The sequence below is a fragment of the Mobula hypostoma genome, chromosome 14, assembly GCF_963921235.1.
Source record: "Mobula hypostoma chromosome 14, sMobHyp1.1, whole genome shotgun sequence".
NCBI classification, from domain to species: domain Eukaryota; kingdom Metazoa; phylum Chordata; class Chondrichthyes; order Myliobatiformes; family Myliobatidae; genus Mobula; species Mobula hypostoma.
This window is the reverse complement of record NC_086110.1, coordinates 32,180,959-32,196,384: the sequence shown is the minus strand read 5'-3', so window position 1 is coordinate 32,196,384 and position 15,426 is coordinate 32,180,959. Positions and strand designations below refer to the sequence as shown.

The 15,426-nt window shown below is 39.2% G+C and overlaps 1 protein-coding gene across 1 annotated transcript in view; it reads right to left on the bottom strand.

Annotated features, from left to right (window-relative positions):
- Positions 1 to 15,426, bottom strand: part of brd7 (bromodomain containing 7) — a 38,407-nt gene that overhangs the window by 3,974 nt on the left and 19,007 nt on the right. The window contains exons 7-15 of the mRNA XM_063066893.1: positions 10,614 to 10,801; positions 9,691 to 9,820; positions 9,414 to 9,489; positions 8,631 to 8,738; positions 8,162 to 8,297; positions 7,517 to 7,628; positions 3,127 to 3,183; positions 1,833 to 1,938; positions 1,156 to 1,299 (exon numbers count right to left, since the gene is read on the bottom strand). Of these exons, the coding sequence (XP_062922963.1) occupies positions 1,156 to 1,299; positions 1,833 to 1,938; positions 3,127 to 3,183; positions 7,517 to 7,628; positions 8,162 to 8,297; positions 8,631 to 8,738; positions 9,414 to 9,489; positions 9,691 to 9,820; positions 10,614 to 10,801 (1,057 nt within the window). The remainder of the gene's footprint in view (positions 1 to 1,155; positions 1,300 to 1,832; positions 1,939 to 3,126; positions 3,184 to 7,516; positions 7,629 to 8,161; positions 8,298 to 8,630; positions 8,739 to 9,413; positions 9,490 to 9,690; positions 9,821 to 10,613; positions 10,802 to 15,426) is intronic.

The window sequence follows — 15,426 nt, the reverse complement described above, 5'->3', positions numbered from 1 at the left end:
TTGAGACACTCCTAAAATTCTTATAAAACTTTAAAAAAAAATCATTCTTCTAAGAGATAGTTCATATTTATCACAGGAATGTAATTTGATGTTTGTGCTTCAATAAGCTTTACTCCAAATTATTGCTCTAATCAATATTTAATTTTTGAAACCCAAGGATGGTTTAACAAACACAAACACGAGGAATTCTGCAGATGCTGGAAATTCAAGGCAACACACATCAAAGTTGCTGGTGAACGCAGCAGACCAGGCCGCATCTCTAGGAAGAGATACAGTTGACGTTTCGGGCCGAGACCCTTCGTCAGGACTAACTGAAGGAAGAGCTAGTAAGAGATTTGAAAGTGGGAGGGGCAGGGGGAGATCCCTTATATTACGTCTGGGTAGCCTCCAACCTGATGGCATGAACATTGACTTCTCTAACTTCCGCAAATGCCCCACCTCCCCCTCGTACCCCATCCGTTATTTATTTATATACACACATCTTTCTCTCTCTCCTTTTTCTCCCTCTGACTATACCCCTTGCCCATCTTCTGGCTTTTCCCCCCCCTCCCCCGTTTCCTTCTCCCTTGGCCTCCTGTCCCATGATCCTCTCATATCCCTTTTGCCAATCACCTGTCCAGCTCTTGGCTCCATCCCTCCCCCTCCTGTCTTCTCCTATCATTTTGGATCTCCCCCTCCCCCTCCCACTTTCAAATCTCTTACTAGCTCTCCCTTCAGTTCGTCCTGACGAAGGGTCTCGTCTATTTTCATCAGAGAAGATGTTCTTTATATTTTGTTTCTACTATTACTTATTTTCATAAATAGGATTAGATCAAAAAGTAATTAACTGTATAATTATCAGTTTCAAGATATATTCTTCTCGGCGAGATACACTGACATATTCAAGATTACAAGTTCAACTCTGGAGCATGGTGAAATCAACAAAAATAAAGGAAAAAGCATTTAACATAACGTACAGCACAGAAAAAGTCCCTTCGGTCTTTTGACATTGATTTAAATTACGTATCTAGTTGCACATGGCCTACATCTCCCCACCCCACCCCTACTTGTTCATCTTTTCTAAACAGAAGGAAAATTAAATTCTTAAAAGCATTGTAAATTTCCCTGCAGCTGAACCAATATGTGTACTGCTGGCCATACAGACACCAGACTTACCAAGTAACAACTCTCTAATAGAAGGTCCCAATAGGCAAATCATAGCTGACGGGGGTCGGGTTCCAAATCGTTCATTCTGTGCTTGTTGAAGATCTTGTAACAGTTTGGTCGTTTCATCAAGCTTCCTTTGAAACATTTTACACTCTGAAATACAGAAACAGAATTAATATTACAAACTTTTAAAGGATCTCTCTCTAACCTGTCAGCACTTGGTACAGCACAAAAGGACATCTGAATGGTGCATTAATATCAGATAGCCAAGTTCTTCCAGCATTGTAAATATCCTAGCTGATATAAAAAAATGTTTTACAAGCACAACAAGATGCCGACTACATTGTCTGTACAGTCTGATCTGTTGGATGGGTTCCACAGCCCTTTCATTTGCATTGTTTTACACAAATAAAAAAGCTTAATCTGTTTTTAGCAGTCACATTAGATCACATGGCCTCATCTTAGAAAAATCTGTTCCACCCATTTCCCTCCCACAACTTCACTGCTGCCTAAAACTAAATTGTCACCTCTCTTGTTTAAACTAGGGGTCCAGGACCTGAAATATTAATTCCTTTCCATTCCACAATATTTGCACAACTTGCTGAGTATTGCAGCATTTTCTGTGTTCAGCCGGCTCTCTGCTGTAGTGTCTGTCTAATAAAACCAGTTCTGAAAAGCTTACATACCTGCTGATTCAGGTTCTGCATTTATTAATGATTGTAGAGAAGCAAAATTGTCGTAAGCACGCCCAGAACTATGTTCCAATGGCTGCAGAGACTCAGCTGAGGAAACCTGGATAAAGCAAAATGATATGTGACACAGAACAAGCATGCACTGCAGTTTAATCTTATTAAGGAGTCAAACATGGGTGAAATGCTAAATGTGGAGATGGTGATTCTTCAACTACACCTCATGTTTATTTTGTTTCCCCAAACAAATGAGAAAATTATTTTCAAGTCTCCACAATTCTGTAGATAATGAGGGTTATAGTAAATAAGGCCAGAAGAGATAGGAGCAGAATTAGGCCATTCAGCTCTTCGAGCATGCTAAACCATTCAATCATGGCTGATTCATTTTCTCTCAACCCCATTCTCCTGCCTTCTCCCTGTAACCTTTGATGCCCTTACTAATCATGAACCTAACAACCTCTGCTTTAAATGTACCCAGAGACTTGGCCTCCACAGCCGTACGTTGCAATTAATTCCACAGATTCACCACCTCTTAGCTAAAGAAATAACCTCTCATCTCTGTTCTAAAGGGACGTCCTTAAATTCTGAGACTGGTCCTAGATTTACCCATTATTGGAAACATCCTCCCTATGCCCACTCTATTTAGGTCTTTGAATATTTGGCAAGCTTTTAATGAAATCCTCCTAAACTTCAATGAAATAAGGATAAAGTCTTATTGGCACTTATTAGGCGAAAATTTGAATGCAGTTGTTGTTTTCATTAGAGCTGAACAAACCTTAATTTTTTCACCACATATTTTGTCTGTATTACAATCACCTTTTCTTTTTGATAGCTTTTGCCAGTCACATTAAGTGCAATTAGAACTAAGCTTTTGGAGATCTTCATTTATTCCATTCTTTAAGTTTTACAGAAACTAAAACCCAATCCTGTTTGTTTGAAGTTATGCTGCTGTTTCAACCTTAAGAACATACACAAGCATCTCATTTACCAACCTGGGAGCTTTGAAAATCAGTTAATGAATGATTAAACATGCACTGTGGTACTCTTTGAAAGATCAGCAAATCTTTAGAACAGTGTGAATAAAAAAGTGAAAAAGTTGCAACTATACTGCATCTTGATGCCCTCCATCTCAGGAACTGAAAGTATGTTTAAAGCATTTTATGAAACAAGACAACGAACAGTGCTATTACAAATTGACTGAATATTGGCAAAAAAAAACTTTGCACCTTTCAGATTTAACTAACAGGGATTTGCAGGTCAGTATTATATCAGCAGATATTGTTAGTATTACCTGTGTGTCTTCAGTACCGTGAAGAATCCTCACTTCATCTTCATGGTTATCGCTGGACTGTAAAAACATAATAATGAAAATAATTACTATTTTCATCAGAAAAAGTACTTCGAAGTATGTCTACTGAAAAATGACTGTCAATATTAATTTAAAATCAGTAACTGGCCAATACCAGTGGACATCCGTTTGAGGTGAGTGGAGGAAAGTTGAAGGAAGATGTCAGAGGTAGTTTTTTTTGTTTACAGTGTGGTGGGTGCCTGGAATGCACTGCCGGGGATGGTAGTAGCTGAGTGATACAATAGGGACAACTAAATGACTCTTGAGAGGCACATGGATGTAACAAAAATGAAAGGTTATATAGGCTGTATAAGAGGAAAGAGCTAGATTGATCACGATGTAGGTTTATATTGGTTAGCACAACATGATGGGCTGAAGAGCCTGTGCTGTTCTATGAATAGACACACCTATGGTTACTGCATTATATAAAAATATATACTCACTATCTAAGATAATAAATTAAGAAGTATTAAAAGGAACGAACAGCATAGCAACTTTACAAGGATGTTTGTACATTCACTGATATGGAACCAATAACTTCCCAGAACTGTTAGCAAACTAAAGATAAAAAGAGAAATTAAAGGAAACTAACATTAGTGAAAAGTATAGTATTGGAGAAAACAATAGTGCTGAAAGCCTCTAGGTCCTTAGGGCTTGATAATCTGTATGCCAGGGTACTAAAATGAGACGGCCATGGAAATAGGTCTACTGATTATGTCATCTTCCTAAACCTTAAAGATAATTTGACAGTTCCTGCAGATTAGAGAGTGGCTAATGTATCTCCATTACTGTAAAGCTTCATTAATCCAGCAACATGGCACTGCTGAACTAGCAAATTAACAGACTATTGATGAGATTATTAATTATATCCCAAAACACTTGAAATTCACTTTTCCTTTGGATGGTACACAACAATATAACAACTTCTCAGTGAACCTGGTAAGTGGGACATGGGACCCAGGGAAACATCACCTGTAAGCCAGGTGCTGAATCATGTGATTTACTGGACAATAGGTTGTTTCAAAATAATTTTAAAAAAAGCAAACAAAAAACAACACAAGGAACTACAAAATAGGGAAGTATTTCAAGGGAAGGAACAATTATGTGGTTTTCAGGGTGTGCAGGAAGCAAGGCGCCTCAAAGTTTCAAGGGAGCATGGGAAGCTTAAGATACTAAACAAAGTCAATGTAGATTAGAAATTGTTTGACAAATCCATTACAATTTTTTTGTGGATGTAACTCGATAAATAGATATGGGGTCCTTAGTGGATGCATTGTCTTTGCATCGTCCTTGATAAAATTCATCTAAGAGGCGAGTTCAGAATTAAAGCACGTGTGTTTGGAGTAATATACTGGTATAGACTGAAAATTGTTTGACAGACAGGAAACAAACAGTAGAAACAAATGGCCCTTTTCACTTTGGAAGGTGGTGAAGATGCTACAGGGTTCTGTGCTTTGATTCCAGCCGTTTACAGTATGTAGCATTGATTTAAATGAGGGAACTGAATATACCTCCAAATTTGCCAATGATGTGAAACTGGGCAGGATTAAGAGTTGTTAGAATGCAAAAAAGCATTCAATATAATTTAGATAAATTCACAATGCAGGCAATTATAAGTTAGATACAGTATGATATGGATAAATGTGAAATTAGCAATTTTCAATTATCTATGTTAAGAAAAACAAGTAGAGTTTTATTAAAATGGTCAGAGATTGGGAAATGTTTCTGTATTCCTTGGATATGAATTCAGCATAACTGCATGAAATGAACCATAATCTAGACAATCAACTATCCTCTCACAAAATAGTGAAGATTTATAGGAATAAGTTGAACCTGTTGTATCTGTGTTGATGGCCCCACAGCCCTGTAGGCCATTGCTCTTCAAATGCTTATCCATTTAACTATTAAATGTAACAGCAGTGTCTGCTTCTACTACACTTTCCATAGTACTACACTACAGTGAGTTCACCTACTACTCTTTGGATGGAAGTATTTGTTCTCAAACAATATTTCTACTAATCCATGCCCCTAGTTACTTACCTTAATGTCATGAGAAATAGCTCCTTCCTGTTCACATTGTTCGTACCTCATAATTTTTTACATACCAATTAAATCTCCCCTCAGTCTCTGTTGTTGGAAATGACATTTGATTCTTGGCAGTATCTCCTCTAACCCATAATCTGCCATCCTACAGAAACTGTGATGATTAAAGAAGATGCAGTACTGGCGCTTTTAAGGAATATAAAAGTGGATAAGTCTCCGGTTCTGACAGGATATTCCCTAGGACCTTGAGGGAAGTTAGTGTGGAAATAGCAGGGGCTCTGACAGAAATATTTCAAATGTCATTAGAAACGGGGATGGTGCTGGAGGATTGGCATATTGCTCATGTTGTTCCATTGTTTAAAAAGGGTTCTAAGAGTAAGCCTAGCAATTATCAGCCTGTGAGTTTCACATCAGTGGTGGGTAAATTGATGGAAAGTATTCTTAGAGATGGAATATATAATTATCTGGATAGACAGGGTCTGATTAGGAACTGTCAACATGGATTTGTGCGTGGAAGGTCATGTTTGACAAATCTTATTGAATTTTTTGAAGAGGTTATTCGGAAAGTTGACGAGGTTAAAGTGGTGGATGTTGTCTATATGGACTTCAGTAAGACCTCTGACAAGGTTCCACATGGAAGGTTAGTTAGGAAGGTTCAATCATTGGGTATTAATACTGAAGTAGTAAAATGGATTCAGCAGTGGCTGGATGGGAGATGCCAGAGAGCAGTGGTGGATAACTGTTTGTCAGATTAGAGGCCGGTGACTAGTGGTGTGCCTCAGGGATCTGTCCTGGGTCCAATGTTGTTTGTCATATACATTAATGATCTGAATGATGGGGTGGTAAATTGGATTAGTAAGTATGCAGATGATACAAAGACAGGTGAAGTTGTGGATAATGAAGTAGGTTTTCAAAGCTTTCAGAGAGATTTAGGCCAGTTAGAAGAGTGGGCTGAAAGATGGCAGATGGAGTTTAATGCTAACAAATGTGAGGTGCTACATTTTGGTAGGACTAATCAAAATAGGACATACATAGTGAATGGTAGGGCATTGAAGAATGCAGTAGAACCGAGGGATCTAGGAATAGTAGTGCATAGTTCCCTGAAGGTGGAATCTCATGTGGATAGGGTGGTGAAGAAAGCTTTTGGTATGCTGGCCTTTATAAATCAGAGCATTGAGTATAGGAGTTGGGATATAATGTTGAAATTGTACAAGGCGTTGGTGAGGCCAAATTTGGAGTATTCTGTACAGTTTTGGTCATCAAATTATAGGAAAGACGTCAACAAAATAGAGACAGTACCGAGAAGATTCACTAGAATGTTACCTGGGTTTCATCACCCAAGTTACAGAGAAAGGTTGAACAAGTTGGGTCTTTATTCTTTGGAATGTAGAAGGTTGAGGGGGGACTTGATAGAGGTATTTAAAATTATGAGGGGGATAGACAGAGTTGACGTGAATAGGCTTTTTCCATTGAGAGTAGGGGAGATTCAAACAAGAGGACATAAGTTGAGAATTAAAGGGCAAAAGTTTAGGGGTAACGTGAGGGGGATCTTCTTTACTCAGAGAGTGGTAGCTGGGTGGAACGCGCTTCCAGCAGAAGTGGTTGAGACAGGTTCAATGTTGTCGTTTAAAGTTAAATTGGACAGCTATATGGACAAGAAAGGAATGGAGGGTTATGGGCTGAGTGCGGGTTGGTGAAATTAGGTGAGAGTAAAAGTTTGGCACGGACTAGAAGGGCCGAGATGGCCTGTTTCCGTGCTGTAATTGTTATATGGTTATATTCCATACAGCATCCTTGTGAACATCCTCTCCTGTCCAATCACATGTTACGTACAGTGTATTATCTCAGTTCTGCACAATATTCTTTAGCCAACTAATACAGGCAATCTTTACTCTAGTTTTCTTTGCCAGTGACTGTGTTAGAAGAGTACCGTAGATATGCTAAAATGAATGGAAACCATCCACATAAATGAAATCTTTTCTCTTACTTGCCAATAAACAAATTCATCTAATCACAATGTAATTTCAGCTTCGATGATGATGCTAAACACCAGCAGTAGCGAGCAGAGTTTGATCAGAGTCAGCATGGTATGAGAGGCATTAGGTGAGACCTGATGGTTATAGTTTAGCAGTTTTCTTGATTGGATTGGTGATTGGTAACGATTGCACTCAATATTATTTTGTTTCACCTCCACAAAACTGAAATAATACACAAAGCCCTGCACTCAGTTTAATGACGATGTTTAGATACCAATGGAAAAAATATTTATGGCAGAGAATTGCAGACTTACTAGTTCCAGTTCTTTCAGTGATTTAGAATGTTCTCCATTAGTCAGGGAATCCAATAAATTATCCACCATATTCACGCTGTAGTCTTCATTACTTGCCAGGAACTGCTGAACACTGCAAACAAACAGATTATTTAATACCACTAAAGTTTCTTATTTGCCCTATTTAGATAGTAATTTGTTCCTACAAATTCAAAATTAACTGACTTAAGCACAGTTAATTTAGTGAGTGATTTTGGCCTTTTTAACAACTTAAGCTGAGTTGTAATTCTTCATATCACTTTTGACAGTATAGATGAATAAATCAGTGGTGTGCAACATGCTATTACACTTGAATAATCTATGCATTAGCAATTAACAGAATATATATTATTTTATCAAGTGACATCATGTCTTTTGTATTTAAAACACCTAAAAATAGATCTGGCAAGAAACAAGCAATGCTTAGCTTCTCCTCAGTTTTGGAGTTCAAAAAATGGTTAACCCTCAAAAATAAATGTTCTTCTGTGCTGTTAGCTGTGATATCTCACCACTTATGAATTGATGGATTATCCACTGGTGCAAACTATCAAAACAAACACTGTGATTGTGAATCACGCCTCTTGTAGAGTGCATGCCAGAAGCTTTCTTTAAAGAAAGAAAACTCACCTAAAGGAACCTGGAGGACTCGATTCATTACTATAGGTTGAGTATACGAGGTCAGAATCCTCTTTGCTGAGATTAGCACAAGTAGAATCATATACTGGAGCATAAGAGCTGAATGGTCCATAGTTCAAATATGTCACTGCAGCAAAATGTTGAAAAAAAAAACACCTAGTGAAAATTGTTGCGGGAAAGCAATTTCACATGAAAGACATGTTCTAGCCCAACTGAAACAAAGGTTCCTTAATTTATGTTAACTACCTCAACTTTTAGCAACTGACTGTTACAAACTAAAGTTAATCAAAAGTAATTTTCATCTTAAAAACTCCTGATAGAAATGACTAGGAATCTCAATTAAATGATAAACTCTCCCATACAAGTTAACTCAGGATCAGTTCTCTATGAGCTTTTACTCTTAAAGATGTTACAACACACTGGTAAGAGCACTCATTTCCACCACAGAGGCAGCACTAACCTGGAATGACTTTATTACGTTTGTCCTCCTTAAATCCCTGAAGAGTGTTGATACCTGACTGTAATCTACCAGCCATCATACCAAGCTTCACTGGGCAGTAATTTGTATCTGTAACCAAGGTAAAGCACAATTAACAATACATGCTCTAACTGAATAGAAAACCTGGGAGCACAAGGCTGTTCAAATGCTCAAATAAAGTAAGATGACAGAGACACTTAGATGTAACACTGTATGATATCACAAAGGTTTCATTCTTGGGCTTTGCCTATGAGTACATTTCACAAAAGGGCTGTCGACTCTCCTGGCAGCAGGGGCACGGAAATGTGCTTATTCATCCCAGCACAGATCCACACAATATAACAATTACATCAGCGTGCACACGCACGCACACATCTGCAGCTTTGCTAACAACCACCAGAGTGGCTAGCATAGGAAACAAGAAATACCATGGAGGGATAACTGAGACTGCTTCTCTAAGGCTGGGCTCAAAACTGTTGAACATGAACAACATTCACTCAGCGGCCTCTATGACTTGGTAGAAACTGATGCTAAATCAAAAATATTTAGCTTTGTAAGGCAAGGATCCCTAACATTAGTGAAAAAGGCGAGCAGGCAAACAACACTGACCAACCCAAGAATGAGCAAATGACTGCAGATCTGATACACAAGGCCTGTAGGTGCAATCCAAGGCATTGCCTACCTGCAGGTTCAAATTACCAATGCTTTCCTTGCAACTGGAGTGAAAGGTCACAGTGCTCTGACACCAATTTAACTGGGTCTTACCTCCCATGTCGGGCTCCACTGGATTGAGAATTCCTAGAGTGGTAGTACCATCAATTTTTCTTCTCTGGAATTCAAACTATAAATAAATATTAATAATTTGGGGAACATGAACCATTTAAATATTATTCTCTTCAGCTTTTCTAACCTGGATGTAGTGATAAAACTTCAGGCATGTTTAAGACTCTCTGATATCTTATTTAATCTTTAATGGGATTTACAGAGTCTTTTAAAAAGTACAAGTTTGTACCTGACACGTAAACTTACAAAAAGTGATTACCTTGCTGTTTACTTTACGCCGTGTGAGTTTTCCAGCTGATTCCTCAATAACACGATCAACCTTTTCCAACTCCCTGTCAATCACGTTACTGCCACTGCCAGGCAGGTCCTCCCCAGATTCCTTTTCTGACCTGTGCAAAATATTTCCACCACTAAATAAGCACTTTGAGTTCACAACCATTTCACTACTGCCTCCGCACAGCCTCAATTAACTCTGCTTTATATTAAAATTTAATCTTCAATTACTGAACCTTTGTAATTTTAATGTAGTACACGAATGACCAGAAAAAGCAACATTTTTGTTCCTGTAGCAATATAATATTATGGTTTGAACAATTCTTTCAAATATTAAATAGTATTTGGATTCAGTTAAAAGCTAGCAATGAATGTCACTTCCATCATCTCATTCTGTCTGTTCCTTTATTCCTCAATTACTGCAATATAGTTTCTCAGATACCAGTAGACCACTATTACCTCAGAGTGAACGTTAGGTATGAACTTGGATGCTCAGCATTCCAGACTATTTTATCACACGATGTAACAATTAGGCTGTTTGTATTACACAACGCACTTCATTAAATTCCATTACTTAAAGAACACTCAGCAGTTGTTTATGACCTAAGATACTGATAATGCATCTTAATACTGAACGGTTAGAACCTACAGATATTAATTTCTAGTTTCATCACATTGTAACACTCTCAAAACAAATCAGTAACTATTTCTGACGTACTGTAAAAATTTACTCTGTTAAGAGTTAAAACATAATCACTGAGACACTTATCATTTGAGAATTCATTTCTTTTGCCAATCGTAGTGATCAATTCTTTTAACTTCAAACCAGCTAAATAGAAATGTATTCTTCCATGACTAAAGACTCCATATAAATACTGGAAGTAACAAGCAGTTTTCACAACACCTTACCTTCTGTCCTCATTTCTCTGATCAGCTGATCTTATTCCTTCATTTTTCATTGTCTCCCATATGATATCCATGTCATCCTTCTTGTGTTCCTCACTGCATTCTCCCGTTCTCACCTTCTCTCCCTGCTTGTGGGATTTCTCCAGATCCTGCATGAAATCTATACTATGCTTCAAACTTTGAATTTTCTCCTAAGAAAACAATCATTTGCAAAGGTTAAAAGAAAATATTTTTGGTTCTATTCTGGTGACAATGCAGAATTCATAATCATAAATGTTACTTCATTCACTTTCATGTAACCTTATGTGTCTGAAAATATTCCCTGCATTCGTCATGGAGGTGTCAAATGCAGAAAAATCAACAACACAATTCTCTATTGAGCAGATAGAGTCCAAGAATCAGAGTCAGACAGCATGGAAACAAACCCTATGGCCCAAAATTTTCATCTGAGCTAGTCCCACCTGCCTGTATTTGACCCATATCCATGAGATTCTAGAGCAGAACTAGGCTGTACCGCAGTCACTCAAGTCCCAGCAGTATCCTCAAAAATCTCCCTTGCACTCATTCTAGCTTTGGGTGACAACTGAATGCAATATTCCATATGCGGCCTTACCAACGTCCTGTACAACTGCAACACAACATCTCGACTTCTAACCTCAGTGCCCTAACTGAAGAACACCAGAGTGCCAAAGGCCAGCTTCACCTCGCTACTTTTATGCCACTTTCAAGGAACCACATACTTGTACCCCTAGATCTGGCTGTTGTACAACACTCCCCAGGGCCCTACTGTTAACTGTGAAGGTCTGACACTATCTTCCGACAATGCAACATCTCACTTTTATATATCCAAGCAAGCGAGCTGCTTGGATCTTGTTCTTTTCGTCAAGGCTCAGCTTGCCAGGAACCCTCTACAGCCAATCACCTTGGAGATTAGCTACGTCTGCCACCCTTTGCCCCTGCACTCCTAGACTAAGGACTGGTATTTCAGGGCCTTCCTCTTGTGAGCCTCCTCACATCCTTCCTCCCATGGTACTGTGAGCTCCACCAGGATGATTTTCTTGTCTTTGGTGGACCAAAGTACAATGTCTGATTGAAGTGTGGTTTGCACCACCTCTGGGAACTGCAGCTTCCAACCCACATCGACCCGCATCTCCCATGATTATTCATTTTGCAGCAGAATGGATTTAGGCCTCTTTGATACGATTGGCGTAGCCCTCTCCTCGATGACAATAACTGCTTTGTTTGCTGCTCTGCCAGCTGGTCTCAATTTACACCTCTCCCACTCCAGTGTGTCAGCAAGGGACAGCAGGACCTTGTGGTGGCACCACCTATACAGTTCTTGTTCCTGAACCTAGTGGTGTGGATACTGAGGCTCCTGCATTGCTTCCTGATGGCAGCAGTGAGAACAGAACATGGCCTGGATGGTGGGAATTCTTGATAATGAATGTTGCTTTCCTGCAACAGCACTCTGTATAGATGTGCTCAGTGGTGGAGAGAGCTTTAACCGTGATGGACCGGGCCATATCCACTATTTTTGTAGGCTTTTCTCTTCAAAGACATTGGTGTTTCCATACCAGGCTGTTATGCAACCAGTCAATATACTCTCCACCACATATCTATTGAAGCTCTTCAAAGTTTTATCTGGCATGCCACATCTTTGCAAACTTCTAAGAAAGTAGAGATGCTGTCGTGCTTTCTTCATATGGCACTTACATGCAGGACTTAAGCTAGATCCTCTTAAATAATAACACAATGAAATTTTAAGTTGCTGACCAGTGCTCCCTCTAACTTTCAGTAGTCAGTGTGCGTAAAAATCTTATGTTGTGCAGATTATTTTCCTGTGACAAAAGTGTGTGCGCACTGAATGCACACACACATGGCACAGTTTATGTAGGTTTACAAAATATTTGACATAAAACTGCACAAAGTAACATACATACATAAGTCACTCAGCTATTTTTTCTCTCTCCTGTCTTTGCCCATTCTTTGTAAACTCTATCTAGACTAATACAACTTCCATCCAATCCAGCTTTTGATTCTCATTAACATAGCCAAATGACATTTACCTAAATAGTTTCTCAGCTTGTTTTTGAGTTGATTCATTAGGCTAAAACCTCACTCACAGTCCGCACTAGTTTTCGCTCTTGCTCATCTGCACTCAACCGTAACACGTGTAGCACTCCTGTAATGGGTAATGATGGGTTCTGTTGCCTGAGCTTTTGTACACCGTCCAAATACGATTTACTTGCCACATGATGCTTCAAAAAGTCAAGTTTCCAACTATCATCCCACTTCTTTCCACTAACAAATTCTCCAGCAACTTTCGCATCATTGACAATACAAACAGGTAACTCCAGTTTCCGAATCATACATTAATATTTCTCACAGCTGAACGTTCATGACCTCATGAGCTTTCGGTGTAGCAGTTTCTACTATTTTGTTAAACAAATTTGCAGTTCTTTTGTGCTTCACGCCCTTCGCTTCTTTTGAATTTGACATAATGAATCAATTTTTTTTCCAATAAAAATTTAGTAAGCTACCTACAGGACTTGAAACAGATCTTTGTAAACTTTACATCTATGAACACTGTCCGCCAAAGATGGCTGCCACCGTGATGAAGCTGTACAAACCGGAACAGGTGACATAAACTAGTGATGTGCATTGTGGTGTTTGAAAAACCGACTAACTAGTTAACAGAAACATTTAGCTAAAATATTATTTTCAATAAGTATAATTATTAATTACTACATTATTTTAGGTAACTAACCTTTTGTGCACACATTAATTACCTTTGTGTGCTGGTTGAAAAATGTGTGTGCGCATGCACACGGGCACAGCTTAGAGGGAACATAGTTGCTGACCCTCTCTACCTCAGATACGCGATGAAGACTGGCTCATGGGCCTTTATTTTCCTCCTCCACAAGTCACTAATCAGCTCCTTGACCTTGCTAATATTGAGGGAGCAGTGGGTGTTGTGGCACTATTCAGCCAGATTTTCAATTTCCCTCCTTTATCCTGATCTGTCACCATCTTTCATTTGGCCAACAGCAGTGGTGTCATCAGCAAACTTAAGTATGTCTTTGGAGTTGTGCTTAGCTTCACAGTCATACCTCTAAGCATAAAGCGAGTAGAGCAGGGGACTAAGCACACAACCTTGTGGTGCACCTATACTGATGGTGCTAATGGAGGAGATGTTATTGCCAATCCGAATTGACTGGGTATCTGAAAGTAAGGACATCAAGCATCCAGTTGAACAAGGAGGTATTGAGGTCTAGGTCTTGGAGCTTGTTGAATAGTTCAGACGGGTTGAGAGTATTGAAAGCCAAGCTATAGTCAATGAAGAGCAGCCTGATGTTCCTGGGTTGAATGAAGAGCCAATGAAATGGCATCTGCTGTTGACCTGTTGTGATAGTAGGAAAATCGGAGTGGATCCAAGTCACTCCTCTGGCAGGAGTTGGCATATCCATCACTAATCTCTCAAAGCACTTCATCACATTGGATGCAAGTGCTACTGGATGATAGTCAGTGAGGCAGACTGCCACATTCTTCTTAGGCACTGGTATAATTGAAGCCTGCTTGAAACAGGCGGATACCTCAGACTGCCGTAGCAAGAGGTGTTCAACTCAACTTTCACCTCATTTTAGGAACAATTAGAAGTTAACAATACATGCCGGGGTGGCAATGGTCCACATAAGAATGATTAAGATATCCTGCAGATGGAAATTTTGCCATTTCTCTCTCTTTTCCAGGTCTATGCTTAAATAGAGAAAATATGACTAATCTGCTCTTCAGTTTTCTACTGACTCCTGCTCAAAGCTTTAACACTGAGATTTCCCCACATTCTTATGACAATGGATGACCCGGCTGTTGAGCAGAACCCACTTTTCATTGAAAACTTATCTTGGGCTTCACGGGATGCCATGGGTTAGTACTATAACAGTTTTCAATATACGCACTATGGGCTAACAACCACTGACAACACAAAAGATGAGGCCAAAATTCCTTTCGACCAGGAAACGAACTCAGTTCTTGATCCACCCAGGCAAGAGAAAATCCGCAGGTGCTGGAAATCTGAGCAATACAGACAAAATGTCGACTGTACTCTTTTCCTAGATGCTGTCTGGCCTGCTGAGTTCCTCCAGCATTTTGTGTGTGTTGCTCGAGTACATTGCCCCCCTTCATTTTGATCCCAAACTGTAGGCAAGAACTCTTTGTATTAATAAAGTAGATGATCTGCTCTGAAAACACATGGATCTCCCGCTACGTGCATGCTACCACAGCCCATCTTGTACTTCCTAACCCACTTGGACTTGTGCCATGAAAGTTTTAGTACTTCAGGCCTCTCCTGTACTTCTGCAATGCACCAAAAAAGTTGGTACATCCATGTCCCGCATATTAACTGTAGAGCTTATCCACGAACTTCCTGCCATTTGCTACTGCATACCATCAATAGGTCTACCAGGTAAAACTAAAACACTATTCAGTTATCTACCAGATTAGACAATGCCAGTCTGTACATTCTAGTTGTTGAGTACATAACAGTGTAACAAGGTCTGGAATAAGGAATGGACCTTGTTGCACTGAGCCCATTCTTTCCAATACTAAACAAAAAGCTTGCCCATTCAAACTGGTATCATGGTTATATTTCCAAAACGATAGAAGTCAGCTTTTTTTTTCCTATTTATTCTCCCCCCCCTTCATATTGACAGCCAAATTCACCTTTGCCCATTGTAACTTGCATTAGTCTAACCAACTTATTGCAGTGCCCAGATGCAAGTTCAGCAGCTTTAGTTAACTTGCTTTCTCAGGACAGGCT